This window comes from Phascolarctos cinereus, unplaced genomic scaffold (assembly GCF_003287225.1).
Source record: "Phascolarctos cinereus isolate Bilbo 61053 unplaced genomic scaffold, phaCin_HiC Scaffold_726;HRSCAF=1367, whole genome shotgun sequence".
NCBI classification, from domain to species: Eukaryota; Metazoa; Chordata; class Mammalia; order Diprotodontia; family Phascolarctidae; genus Phascolarctos; species Phascolarctos cinereus.
In genome coordinates, this window is record NW_027556098.1 from 356,768,329 (window position 1) to 356,782,647 (window position 14,319).

Consider the following 14,319-nt stretch of genomic DNA (forward strand, 5'->3'; position numbering starts at 1 on the left):
GAACCAGTATTAGTCATTGCATTTGATTTGCATTCAGCTTCTTTTTAGTGGTGTCATTTTTGTTATGGTAGTCATGTATGCTCTTCTCTTGTTTCTGCTTTGTTTTTATATCAGTTCATTCAATTGTAAACAAACATTTAAAAATAATAGTACTTCTGTGTCCTGTTTCTATTATTGTCATAATGAACAAATGATTTATAGTTTTACCAAATAGCTGAAAACAGGCAATAGTTTTGTCTTTAACTCAGTTTTACATTATTCAAAATTCTACATTTCAGACTTATTTCTGTATGTAGAGTTGCAGGTGAGTTAGCATTAATTAGTCATGTGTAGATGTCTTGCATTTCAAGCTAGTTCTTCTGTGTATTCTATAAACAGCATTTTTCTCTTCTGATATAGCTTGCTTAAATAGAAAGCATCTCTGTTAACTGATTTACAGAGAGAAACTTTTTTTTTGGATTGCATCTGAGGTAACAGAAAAGGTTTTCATTCATTTAGGAGGGGAAAAAAATAAAGGAAAATAAATCCCCAAACCACCTAATCAAATAACAACCCCAAATATATTCCTAAGATTCTGATTTAAGCAAGATACAATTAGAATAGCCCTCCATCCTCTCATCTTTCCTTTGAGGTCAGTTTTTCAATCAATTCCTGGAGTGGGGCAAGTTTTCTTCTGTCAATTAAGTTGAACATTTGCACACACACACAAAAAAACCCGAAGTGCTTGAAGGCTGTGTTAAAATGAGCTTCTTCCTGTAGCTGGATCACTGGGTCAAAGGGCTAGTGGTAAATATGTGCATCCTGAACAGGTGCTTCAGGATAGTTTTTGCCACTGACATGAAGTTCTTTGGAAAGGAGACACCTGTTTTGAATGGAAGTAATGTCTCATCATCTAACTGGTCCTGTACCCAAGTCATCAGGTAATCAATATACTTTGGTACAGAGCACTTAATAGGCTTCTTTATGTTGGTTCCATCTGCCCAGTGATATTCATATTTTGGGCCAGCTGACATCATGGAGCAGCCCTCCTCTGTCCAGAAGTCTGTAATGGTTCCATAAAGCTTCTGGTTGAAGAAATCCAGTGTTATTGTGGTTACACTCAATCTCCCAATTCTGTTACCCTTAACCTAGTCTAGCCCTCCATTGTCTTACCTCCCTATGGCCTCAGTCCTCAGGCCACTTCCAACCCTGAATCCTGTCTAGACTCCATTCTCTCTTGGCAGTGACCCAGGTCCCTGGAGTTCTGTTACCTCATGGACCACTTGGCCACTTCTAGATCCCTCCCATAGTCTTTCTGTATATAAGGACCACCTTGTCTCTGTTAAGATGATTAGATTCTTAAAATCTAGCCTCATGCCCGGATTCTTACAGTCAAGCCAATAGCTCACTAATGTTCAGACTTCTTAAGAGTCTGGCCAATATGATGGATGTTCTAATAAACCTTGTCTTTGGCTGGGGGAAAAAAAAAGAAATCCACAGTGTTGATTTGACCCACTCATTTAAGTCTTCCCCCTCAGGAAGCATAATAGCCATCCGGCAGGTTGCTGCTTCTGAGGATTCCCTTTGTATCTTTCTTGTGAAATAGAAAAGCTCAAATCTTATTAGTTTTGTTTCTGAGCTCAAGATGTATTCTTCATGTGTTATCTGTTATTTTGATAGACACTTTTATGTAGCAGTTATGGAAATCGAAAGGAGTCTTGGTATGTTCTTAAAATGAACTTGACTTGTCATCTTTTAGATCATAATTATATTTGCTAGCAATAGTTTCAGTGGCAGAATTAAAAAAAACAAACTTAAGACATTAGTGGAAAAAACAAATCCTGGCCCTATCAAACTTTTTTGACTTTGGTTTTGCAGTATTTGTTCCCCTCTTGTGTTTTGTAATCCTAGTAGAGAAAAAAAGGTAGCCAGATAGCTAATAAAACAATTGTGTGGTTTCTTGAGGTGAAATTGTATTTATTATCTTTTTTTAATTTGGAAGACCATGTTTTCAGTATTTATGGAAAAAAATGAATGAGAGAAAACTAATATTCCATTAAGAAGAGGGGATGGGAATAAGCATTTCTATAGTGCCTGTGATGTGTCAGGCACTCTACTAAGAGCTTTACAATTATTATTTTATTTGATCTTCAAAACAACTCTGAAAGGCAGGCAGGTCCTATTATTATTTCCATTTTACAGATGAGAAAACTGAGACAGACAGGTTAAGTGACTGGGCCAGGATCACAGAGCTAATAAGTGTTTGAGGCTGGATTTGAACTCCAGGCTTCCTGACTTTAGGCCCAGTGTTCTGTCTACTGTACCTCCTAGTTACCAGGAATTCTGAGTAACATGTATAAATAAATGAGAGACATCAAAAGATCTAGTATATAGTTAGGTTCTTTGGCTAATAATGTACTAATATCCTAATAATGTAATCCGTTAGTTTATCCCTCAACTATAGTATCATTATTTTATTCCTAATTAAATGATGAGGTTTTTAGAATAAGGAAGATGAATCCTGTTGACTTATAGTATTGCCCTAAATTAGATAGTATGATTAAGTTTCTTATGATGGGATTTTATTAATGTTTAGTCTATACTGGTAGTAAGAAAAATCATTTACAACATATAATACTTAAAGTTTGCAAAGTCATTTAACTTGTGATAGGTTGTACAATAAGGGATTCATTTTTTCGTAGACTGGTGGAATTTTAAGAGTTCTGGAGGTCTTGTCCTAAGTTTATACATTTGAGAGGCATTGTGGTGTAACGGAGAGAGTACTGGAATTGTCAGGAGCCCTGGGTTTAGATATTGCAGTGACATTTATGAATTGTGTAACTAAGGGCAATTCACTTAACCTCTCACTGTCTTGGTTTCCTTTCATGTAGAATAGAAATGATACTTGGACTATGTTCTTCACAGTGTTGTTGTGAAGAAAATACTGTGCAAATCCCATGGGGCTTCAAATATGAGTTGTTGTTACTGAAGAGGAAAGCCTAGAAAACTTGTGATTTGCCTAAGATCATACATTGCTCTGGCTGTCTTTTTTTATAATGATTTCTTGTTAACTCTAACATTATATTATTGGGGCAAGTTTGAAGGAGACAGACAAGTTTGGGTTTTCACTTAGTATAGCTACCAAGTTGAAATATCTTCCAGAGATACTATGATATTATATCTCTAGAGCTAGAAAGGACCTCAGAGACTATCTAGTCCAGTTTTCTTACTTTATGGATGAGGAAACTAAGGGTAAGAGAGATTAGTATAAATTCAAAATAAATAGTTAAATTGAGAGTGTTGGACTTGATAATGCCCACGGTCCCTTCTACCTCTATGATAAATGAACTAATAACCACCTTACAGACATTGTGGAGATCTTGAATCCTATACTATTGGGATATAAACTGGTGGGAAGTGTAGAGGGTCAGAGGATTTGCAGAAAGAGTTGACATTTTTTTTCTGTGACTCAGAGCAAAGTAGTAGTTATTATAGAAAATGGTCTTGAATAATGATAATACCTACTATTTATTTAGTGCTTTAAAGATTGCAAGGCATTATATAAATATTATCTAGTTTGATTCTTATAACAATCCTAGGAGGCAAGGGCTATTATTATCCCTATTTTACAACTGAGGCGGAGAGAAGATAAGTGACTTGCCCAGGTTCATGTAACTACTAAGTGTGACAGGATTTGTACTCAAGTCTTCCTGACTAAATTCTAATACTCTAATGAATGTTTTTCACCTCCCAGCTGTCTCTATCAAGAGAAAATATTTTCAGTGATTTATTCATGGGGATAAGGCTGGGTATGATGAAACAAACACTAGACTGGAGTCATAAAGCCAGGGTTCTTGACATTACCATTGTGAACTGAGACAAATCACTTGCTTCTCTAGGCTTTAGGTTTTTCCTCCATGAAATTGTGAGGTAGTCTTAAAAGTTTTTAAGTCAGGTGATCCCTTTCCATCTCACCAGTGTCATGTCTGAGATTCAGATCAAGCTGTTCCATTATAACCTTTCAATCCATGTACTTGAGAGAGAAATCTATAGTGGAATGTCATAGGTCCTTTTCCTTTGACCTGGTTCTGTTTATTTTTATGCATGACTTAGATAAAAGTGTAAATTCACTTATTTATTCAGCTAGCATTTCTTAAACACTCTATTGTACCAGGCACTGTGCTAGGTTGGGGATGCAAAGTAAAGCAAAAACAGACCCTGCCCTCACAATCAAAAGGGGCAAATAACATACAAACAACTATGTACACATAAGATATAAGCAGGATAAATTGGGAATAGTCTCAGAGGGAAGGCACTAGCATTTGAAAGACTTCTTGCATTCTGAGGTAGTACTTTTGAAAGAGAGAGAGAGAACAAGTGTAGACTCTAGTTTGGGAAATGGCTTTTAATGATAGGTAGGCTTTGATTATGAGGAGAGAATTCTGTGCCAGAAAGCAGTATGAACCAGGGTATGAATGTGATAATGATCATGATTGACATGTTTGAAATGTGGTGAGGAGACTGTTCTGGCCAAACCAGAGACTTTGTTAGGAAATAATGGCTGATGAGATTGGATAGAGTACAGAGCAGAGGAATTTGGACTTTATCCTGTAGGCAAGAGATAACCAAAAAAGATTTTTGCTTAAAGGAGTGATAATGATGAAAGCAGTGTTTGAAAAGGATAGTATGTAGGGGAGATTTGAAATAGGAAGTACAATTCTTGGAATAGAAGTCCAAGAAGAATTGACAGGAATTAGTGATTGAATATGGAATGAAAACATATGAGTTAAAGGTGGTTGAAGTTTTGAGATCAGTAGAACAGTTGTATCAGCACCAAAATAGCAGTTTTGTGAGATACAAATTTTGGGCAAATATGAAGTATTTGGTTTTAAACTAGTTCAGTTTCAACAGCAGTAGGTTTGCCTTCCTCTCCCTTTACCCCACCCCACCTTTTGGTTCAGCAACTCATAAAGATTGTCAAATAAATCATAGAAGGGTTGTGGTACGTCTCGGTAGAGGGCGTACCTTACACCAGTAACAGATTTTTTGCTTCTGGGTGAACCCCCTTCAGAGAATATAACTCGGGACTTACTGTTTTATGCATTACTGTTATGATAGACTTTTGTTCTTTGTGTGATTATAGTGGAAAACACTAGCCTGAGATTTAAGCACTACATATTGGTTCTGGTAGAGGCAGCTAGATAGCTCAGTGGATAGAGCACTGAGCCTGGAGTCAGGAAGACCTAAGTTCAAATGTGACCTCAGATACTTACTGTGTGACCTGGCTAAGTCACTGAATCCCAGTTTGTCTTAATCCACTGGAGAAGTAAATGAGAAACCACTTCAATATCTTTGCCAAGAAAACCTCATGGACAGTATGGTCTACAGGGTAATAAAGAGTCAGACACGACTGATACCTAGCTTTGGAGCCTTGGGCAAGTCACTTACCTCTGAAGCTACTGATTACTTACCTGAAAATGAGGAAGCTACTAGACCAGATGATTTCTAAGGTTTCCTCTGGCTTTAATATCTTTTGATTCGAAGAATTAACGAGCCTTCCTAAACATCTGTACTTTACAGAACTGAGGAATAGACACTGGGTAAAATAGAGCTAATGTGGCAACATGAAATATGTAACCTTGAAGGACTGAAGATTTGAATGTGATGGTAGCAACAAGGGGAAATAATCAATAGGCATTTGGAAATAGAAATAGAGCCCTGGGGAAAGATAAGATCTGAAGCTGTAAATTTGAGAATTATCCGCGTAGAGTTTATAGTTGAAGGAATGAGAATAGGTCAGCTCTGAAAGGGAGAGTTTTATGATTAAAACAGCACTAAGACTCTTGGGACATCATGTATATACTGTAGAAAAAGTAAATGACTGAGAACTCTTAACTAGGTCTGTATTATCTTTGAGTGCTTTTAGAATGAAACCCTTTTCAGGAACATTGCCTACCCTTCATCTTATCTCTTGAAGATCTTGACACTAAAAACCAGGAAACTAAGAATTTTCTACTCTTTTATTAGCTGCCATGATTTCCAAATAATTTCTGTGATGCTTCATTTTTTAGTATTTGGCATTTAGGGGCGTAAAAAACAAAATCTTTATTTACTTGTTGCAAATGAAGTACAAATGAAAAGTTATTATGAAATGTGAATATCAATTGAAGTTTGAAGCAGTTAATTTACTTATGCAATACTTGAATTCCAAAAGTATGATATCCTGCTTTCATTATATAGTTGTTAAGTAAATTTATGTTTTTTAGGTAGGTACTTTGCTTAGATACCAATAACGTATTGTTAGATACCTTTTTGCCACCTATGGAAGCAAAATAAAGTTTTTTGGTTTGTTTTATGAGATAGCAAACATTGCAACAAATCAGGATGTGTTGCTGACTGCTGTGATGATAATTATGAGAATTAAACATTTGTATTTTTTAATTCAGGTTTTATAACGCGTTTGTTGTCCTTATTTTTAATCTTGTTTTAAAATAACTAAAGTAAAGCGCAGTGGGTAGAGCACCGGCCCTGAAGTCAGGAGGACCTGAGTTCAAATGCGGCCTCAGACCAAACACTTGACACTTAACTAGCTGCGTGACCCTGGGCAAGTCACTTAACCCCTATTGCCTAAAAAAAGAAAAAAAAGGGAAAAACAATGTTAAAATAACTAAAGTACATTTGTCTGTAAAGTCTTGAAGGAGGTAGCACAAACTGTTTATTGGAAGGAACTTTTGGAATGGATTCTAGTCCTAGCTCTAATATTGGTTCTTGTTGCAACCTTAGAGAAGTCACTCAGACCCTCTGTGAAGATTTTCTTATCTGTCAAATTACAAATTATATATGTCTGTCTCAAGTTGTTATGAAACTTAAATGAGATAATATATTAAATACTTTTAACATTAAAGTATAATTTGGTGAATCTCTTGTTAGATGAAATAATACTTTTCTTTGAATGTTAATAAAGTCTTATAAGTGATGTCTACTTTAATATTACAAAATTCGTCTAAGCAATTGTTTACTTTTTAAGGTGGTGTTATCATGGATACAGAAATGACTGAAGACATGGACCACAACTTAACTCCTCCTCTTGAAAGCATGTCTTACGGAATGCCGAATCAAACAGGATCTGAAAATTCATTGCTTGATGAAGATGATTATTTTTTGAACTCTGGGGATCTTGCAGGGATTCCAGTTGTTGGTAGTGACAATGAGGATGAACGAGATTTTAGTACGAAGGACAATCTCACATCTGCAGTTCATGCTCCTGATAGTTTGGAAGTAGATCGAAGAGTAACACAGCATGAATCAGACAGTGAAAAAGAAATACATATTCAAAATAAAGTTAAAAAGGACTTTCCCAAGCAGTTTGATCAGGGTTCTGTATTTAAATCCATTCGGAAAGATTTTAGTCTAGCAAGAGAAAACAACAAAGAGACATTTTCTGGAAAGGAGAAAAATAGAGACGTACCATATCAAGAACGTGAAAAACGGTTGGATAAACCCCATAAAGAGGTGGATTCCAGGTTGAAAAGCAGTTTTTTTGATAAAGCAGGTAATAGTGTAATATGTTGGAATAAAACTACAGGACAGAGAAAACAAGAACTAGATGAGATGGTTCAAATAATCGATTGTAGTTAATTTAGTAGCTCCTTGCCATGGATCTGTTATGTATAAGGGACTGTTCTAGGTCCTGGGGATACACAGGTGAAACAAGCCATAGATCTTTGACACCCAAGAAACTTAGGTCTAATGAAATACGACAGATAAATGTGAAAACGTGATTAAATTGAAAGGGGAAAGTTGAGACAGATTGCATCAAGAATATTGAGGAAGAAAGCAATGACTTTGAATTGGGTAGGAGGATGGGTTATGGAATACTTCAGTTGTCTCATTTATGCCCTGAAAAGAGAGAAGAATTTCCATGAGGTGAAGGTAGGTGAAGTCCATTTTATGCAAGAGAGACACCATGAGATAAGGTACAAAAGCACAGTGGGAAAAGCTGGGATGAGAATGGGGTCAGAGGAGGGTGCAGGGGAGTAGGGCTCTGATACAAGGAGATAAGATTATAAACATGTATTGGAACCAGATTGCAGACCTACCTTGAATGCTATAACAATTTGATACTGTTTTTGGTGCCCTACTTTTTCTGGGGAATCAGTGAAGGTCATTAGTTAGAGTAATAACATTATCACAGTAGTATGTTAGGGACATTATCTGTGCAATACTGTTAACAGATCATTTGAGAGGGAAATGACTGAAGCCTTTTTGGTAGATTACTAGGGAACCAGTGTTAGAGTAGGTTAGAAGGAACTAGAACACCATTTCTTTCCCCCCTTCTTTTTTTGGGGGGGGCTCAGGGAGGCAATCAGAGTTAAGTGACTTGCTCAAGGTCACACAGCTAGTATATTCTGAGAACTTGGGTTCTCTTGATTCCAGGGCTGGTGCTCTGTCCACTGTGCCACCTAGCTGCCCCTAGAGTACCGTTTTAATCTTTTTTTGTGTGTGACATGGAACTCTTTGGTTATTTCTTTTCAGAATAATGTTTTCAAATGCATAAGATAAAATATATAGGATTATAAAGGAATCTAATTTTCTTGAAAAACAGAAGTTTGAAGACCCCCTGAAATTTATCCTTAGATTTCTTTGTGGTCCATGGACTCCAGGTTAAGAACTCCTTGGGCTAAAGAGAGGAAGAGAGGCCAAAATAGCCTGAACTAGACTATTTTTTTTTTTTTTGGTGAGGCAGTTGGGGTTTAAGTGACTTGCCCAGAGTCACACAACTAGGGAATGTTATGTATCTGAGGCCAGATTTGAACTCAGATCCTCCTGACTTCAGGGCTGGTGCTCTATCCACTGCATCATATAGCTGTCCCTGAACTGGACTATCATTAAGGGGGATAGTTGGAATATACATTTGTAAAATCCATAGGATGTGGTAACTAGTAATGGAGGGATTAAGGAGTCACAAGATAATTCTGAATGAAGAGTCAAAGATAACTGATTGTGGATGTCTGAATGACTGGGAAGAAGGTGTTGCCATGGATAGAAATTGGAAAGTTGGGAAGACCAATTTTTTGAGAAAAGGTAATGAATTCAGTTATGAAGCTAGTAAGTTTGAGGCATCCAGGTGAAGGTAATCTAGCACAAGTATGGACTAACAGGACAGAAGTTATGGGTAGAGGGGTTAGATTTGTAGGTAATCTGTATAGATGGCAGTTGAATTCATGGGAGTGAAGGAGATAGCCTGGGAAGAGAGTATAGAAGTAGGCTAAGGGCCAAACCTGGGAGTGAGGGATGGTGGGGTGGTACAGTTTTCATATACATGCGTGTGCACACACACAATCACACATACATATACATATATACCTACACATACACAGACATAATATATACACACACACATACATACATATATACTATAGCAAGAGGAGGAGCAGATGGATGGATAGCAGGTAAAGGATACAGAAGAATTGTTCAGAGAGGTAGGAGGACAACTCTAAAAGTACAGGATCACAAAAGCCACAAGAGGCCAGAATATGAAGAACCCTGCCAGAAGTTAAGAATGGAGACTGAAAAAAAAAAAGTGGCTCTTGGATTTGAAAGGCAGCATGGTGCAATGGAAAGGTACTGGATTTGGGCTGGAAAGACTTGGCTTTTGAGAAAGTCAACCATTCTGGGCCTCAGTTTCCTCATCTGTCAAATGAGGGAGTTTCACTAGGTCATCTTGGGTCCTTTCCCACTTTAAAATCTGTCATTAGTGACCTTGAAGAGAGAATAATTAATTGAACAGTAGGTGAATTGAACAGTAGTTGAAGAGTTAAATGACCAGTGAGGAGGTGGAGATGATGAGTATAGGATATTCCTAGAAGGTGGGCAGCTAAAGAAGACAGTAACGTAAAAGGACCATCAGAATGAATGGAAGAGCAAGACTTGGGCAAGCTTGTAAGAATGAGAGGAAAGAACCAGTAGAGAGGGAAATGGTGAAGATATATGTGAGAGATCTTTGAGCTGAGCTGCTTTTTTTTCCTTTTTTTTTTTTTTTTTTAATGACTGATGGTCATAGGAAATTGGAGTGAGGTAGGATAGGGGCAGTGGCAGAGAGTTTGCCTTGATAAAGAGGAGGGGCAGTTTCATCCTCTGAGGTAAGAAGAAGGGCAGGGCAGATAAGCATATACTTAACCTAGGTTAGAATTGTGGAAAGAGGGGGTTGAAGGAGCTCACTTCTGATAGACTCCATTTTATCAGTATTATATAGATAAGTCAGTTGAGAGTGAAGAAGACTGAGGAATATGTACTAGCCAGGGAGGCTTAAGAGAAGGTGTGAAACTACACTTCTGGGAAATGGAGACTTAAGTGAGAAATGAATAAAAAGATTTCCCAATAAAGACTACATAGATATATTTGTAGTTAACCCAGTCATTTTTCTTCGGCATTCACATGTTCTTAAGTTAAGGCTGAAATGGCCAATTAAATTTTGTGAAAACATGCTGTTTTTGTTTTATCCTTGTTCCTCCCAAGATAACCGATTATGTTCTGTGTGGTCTCTGTTGAAAAATACTGTTAATCACCATTTCTTTTTCCTTCTGCTCCAGCTTTGCAGGGAAAGGCAGAAAATTACAAATTATTTGTTGCATTTTGTTTGGCCATTAAAACATGAAGTTTGATTGAACTTCGTTGTTTGTAAAACTCAGTTTTTTTCTTCTGTTTAGGGAAGTCCCATCTATTAATATTTAGTGGCCAAACACATTTTCAAGTTGATTATTTGTTGACTCTGTATAGACATAAACAAATATTTAATAAATTAACTCTAGGTTATCACTACTTTTGGGGAAAAAATGAAAACAAGACCTAGTTATATTTATGTTACAGCTAAAGATGAGATTATAATGAATAAGTCTTACCAAATTCTTTAATTAGAATCTTACTTTGACCTGCATTGTTAATTATAATTGTCTGTTCTTTTAAGCTTGGGACTCTTCTAGTTGAAATAAAAATGGCTCATGTTTATATAGTAGTTTTTGGTTTACAAAGTGCTTTTTTCACAAGCCCATGAGGTGAGTAGTATAGATATTATTCCCATGTTACAGGTGAAGAAACTGAGACTATATGACTGTGCTCAGGGTCATCTGACTAATAAAAGTTAGAGCCAGGAATCAAATCGAAAACTTATCTTGCCCTAGTCAGTGCTTTTTCCATTGTACCATATTTTTGTTACTTTAAGCCCATTATTAAGAGTTAATGTGCTCGAAATTTTTTGTATGTATGAATCCCACAGACGGGTATTTCTTAGCAAGAACTACTGTGTATTTTTAGTGGAATAGTACTCATGAAAACAGTCATTTTGAAACTAAAAAATGAGTATCTATTATAATAGAATTACAAATGTTGATTAATGAACTGGTAATAGCTGTTTCCTGTGTGTAAGCTTAGTCTTAAGCTGATTAAGATCAGTTTCATTTTATTTAAAGAAATGTTCTTTGATAGGCTTCTTATTTAATCACATTACATCTTTTCCCAATATTCATCTCTAGTAATGATATTTTAACAGGACTTTGATATCCAGGAAATTATTGAAACTGGATAGCATCTGTGGAGCAGCATCCAGGAATATGAAAGGTCTGAGGATGATCTGTATTTAATAACATCTATAAGGCATACATAGTATATTGGGTACTATATTTGGACACACTGAAAAATGTGATTCTGGACTTCAAAAAGCTTCTCTTCTGAAAGAGATAAGACATAAAAATGAGCACAATTTTGGTCAGTTATGCAGCTGACAGCTCGTCTGGTGAAGTACAGTTAGATCTCATTAATTCAAATGAACTGGAAGTAAAAGGTCTGAATTCATATTTTATAGTATGTTTATTATTTTAAATACATATTAAAGAATGGTTTATAAAGTATCTTAAAGTAGAAATCTTGTCAGAAGTGCCTTAATGAATTAATAGGTAAGGATCATACGTAATTATTAAAAGGGGGGATATACTCGTGAGTATTCTTCACACTCATATTTTGTTAAATTCTTTAGGGTTTTATTTTTCATGTTGGAATTACCACATTCGGGATTAGTGATCTGAATAAGCAAGGTTTTCATGGTAGGAGGTGCTTTGCCTCTTGGAAGGAAAGAAAAGCTAGCAAAATGAAATTCTGTAAGAAATTAAAATACATTGAAAGAAGGAAAATTCTTAGTGCTTTGTGATAGGGAATAGAGTGACATTACTAAGGCAGAGTCTTACTAAAGTAAATCTTATGGAATCAGTTAACAAACATTTATTAAATGCCTGTTGTGTTTCAGGCACTGTAATTGGTGCTGGAGATACAGAGAAAGAAATATTTAGTGAAACAGTCACAGGTCTTAATGAACAGAAGAATTGGGAAAATTTAAGAAACATTTTATTGAGAACCTACTATAAGGCAGTTTGCTTTAGGAGGTACCAAGACAGTCTTATCTAGTAAACAGGAAAGATAAGATAAGAAGATTTCATCATTCAAGATTAAATAACAATTTAAGGTAGCAATAATAGAATTTACTCTTCAAAAAATTAATAGTTTAAATAGGTGTAAAATGTTCTGGTGGATGGGGCAGATGGTTGGGTGAAAAGCAGTATTCTAGAGGTGGGAAAGTGTAATGAATATTCAGAGGACAGTAAGGAAAGCATTGTGACTAGTGGAGGGTTGGTATTGGGGGAAGTAATGGGAGATGTTGGAAAGGCACCAGCTTGTAAAGAGCCTTGAATCAACTTACCTTTGGGGATTTTGGAAACCTACTTTAGCTTGAATATCGCTGAAAAGGGGAGCTAATGAATAATTGTTACCCGTCCGAATCGCTTTTTACAAGAATCATATTTATATACACATTTGTTTTTTCCAGTAGCTAATCAAGTTGAGGAAACATTACATACCCAATTACCACAAACCCCAGAAACAAACTTCAGGGTAAGTTTTCAATGTGTATACAGATAGCTATCAATGTGACATAACTCTTGTCAAAAAGTTGCTGTATTCACATCTCTTCCTAACAAAATAATTGATTTAGCTTGTTAGGTCAAGTGCTGATGTCTTTTATTTGTTTGCCTGTTTGTTTGGCTAAAAATATTTTGAGAGACATTCTAAGCAACCTATGTTCATAGCTGCTTTATTCTTGTTTTATTTGTATTCAGAGTTACCTGGAACTGTTACTCTTAGGTGTAGGGAACTTCCTAAGTAGCCATACAGTTAGTTCTTTATTCCTAATGAAAACGTTTTGCTGTGGGTGAGAAAATTAGAGAATCTTAATATTTAAATGTAAATATTCATTAATATTTTACATTCTCTTTTAGGAGTCAAGCTATCCATTCCCCAGTAAAGAATCTATTGGTCCAGAATTGGGGAATTCCTTTGCACCAAATATTAGAATTAAAGAAGAACCTTTGGATGATGAATATGACAAAGCAATGGCCCCACAACCAGGACTTCTGGACAAAATTAAAGATGAGCCTGACACTGCTCAAGTAAGCATTTCTTCTTCTTCATGTTTTTTTTTTAATTTCACAAACTAAATTGATTAATTCCATGAGGTAGTTCTTGGTATTGGGTTTGAAAGGACTTAAGGCTTATTTCTCTGGTTGAGGTGAGGATGGGGGTGGGGAATATGGAAAAGAGTAGAACGGGAGAGAAGAGAATAAGTGCTAGGCACTGTGCTGAGACATTTACGCATTTTATTTCCTTCGATCCTCACAACAACCTTGGGAAATGGGTGCTATCATTATTTCCATTTTGTAGTTGAGAAACCGAGGCACAGAGAAGCTAAGTGACTTTGCCAGAGTCATACAGCTAGTTCAGTGCCTGAGGCCAGATTTGAACTTAGGTTTTCCTGACTCCCAGCCCAGTGTTCCACCATCAGCTTCCTCTAGAGTTCTAAACACATTCATAAGTTGGTAAATTAACAAAAAGCACAAGTGGTTGTAGCATCCATTTTTCTTTTCTCTGCAGAAAGAAGGTAATATGTCTTGGTATTTTTTTTCTTCCTTTTCAGTTATTTTCCCATTTGGGTCCATTTGTGTTCTTGTTCTCTTAAATTTCCTGACCCCCTTTTCTTGTAGAGTAATACTATTGATTTGTGCTTTTTGTTGGTGCTTTGTTGAGCTTATCATTCTTTATTACTTAACAGAGATATGGCTATTCAGAAATCTCTTCCTGTTATTTGCCTGGAAGCTTAGAAAGAAAAAATAAAATTTGAAGAGATTTTGATATTTGGTATTTTATTTGATGAGGGCTATCATTTTGTTTGCTCCTGGTTGAAATTGCATAGTGGTGGACAATATGTGCCAGCTGCTGACTTTTAGAATGAATTTGTTC

At 36.2% G+C, this 14,319-nt stretch overlaps 1 protein-coding gene and 1 pseudogene across 11 annotated transcripts in view; one reads left to right on the top strand and one right to left on the bottom strand.

Moving 5' to 3' along the window:
- ZMYM4 (zinc finger MYM-type containing 4) overlaps positions 1–14,319 on the top strand; it is a 130,693-nt gene that overhangs the window by 40,862 nt on the left and 75,512 nt on the right. For 7 of the 11 annotated variants that reach the window (XM_020983698.2, XM_020983704.2, XM_020983700.2 and 4 more), the window contains exons 3-5: positions 7,007–7,531; positions 12,854–12,918; positions 13,302–13,472. In XM_020983698.2, coding sequence (XP_020839357.1) covers positions 7,007–7,531; positions 12,854–12,918; positions 13,302–13,472 — 761 coding nt within the window. Of the gene's footprint in view, positions 1–7,006; positions 7,532–11,576; positions 11,596–12,853; positions 12,919–13,301; positions 13,473–14,319 lie in introns of those variants that run through there. The other 4 variants (XM_020983699.2, XM_020983707.2, XM_020983706.2 and 1 more) reach the window with 2 other exon arrangements.
- On the bottom strand, positions 616–1,530 carry LOC110206378 (MOB kinase activator 1B-like; annotated as a pseudogene).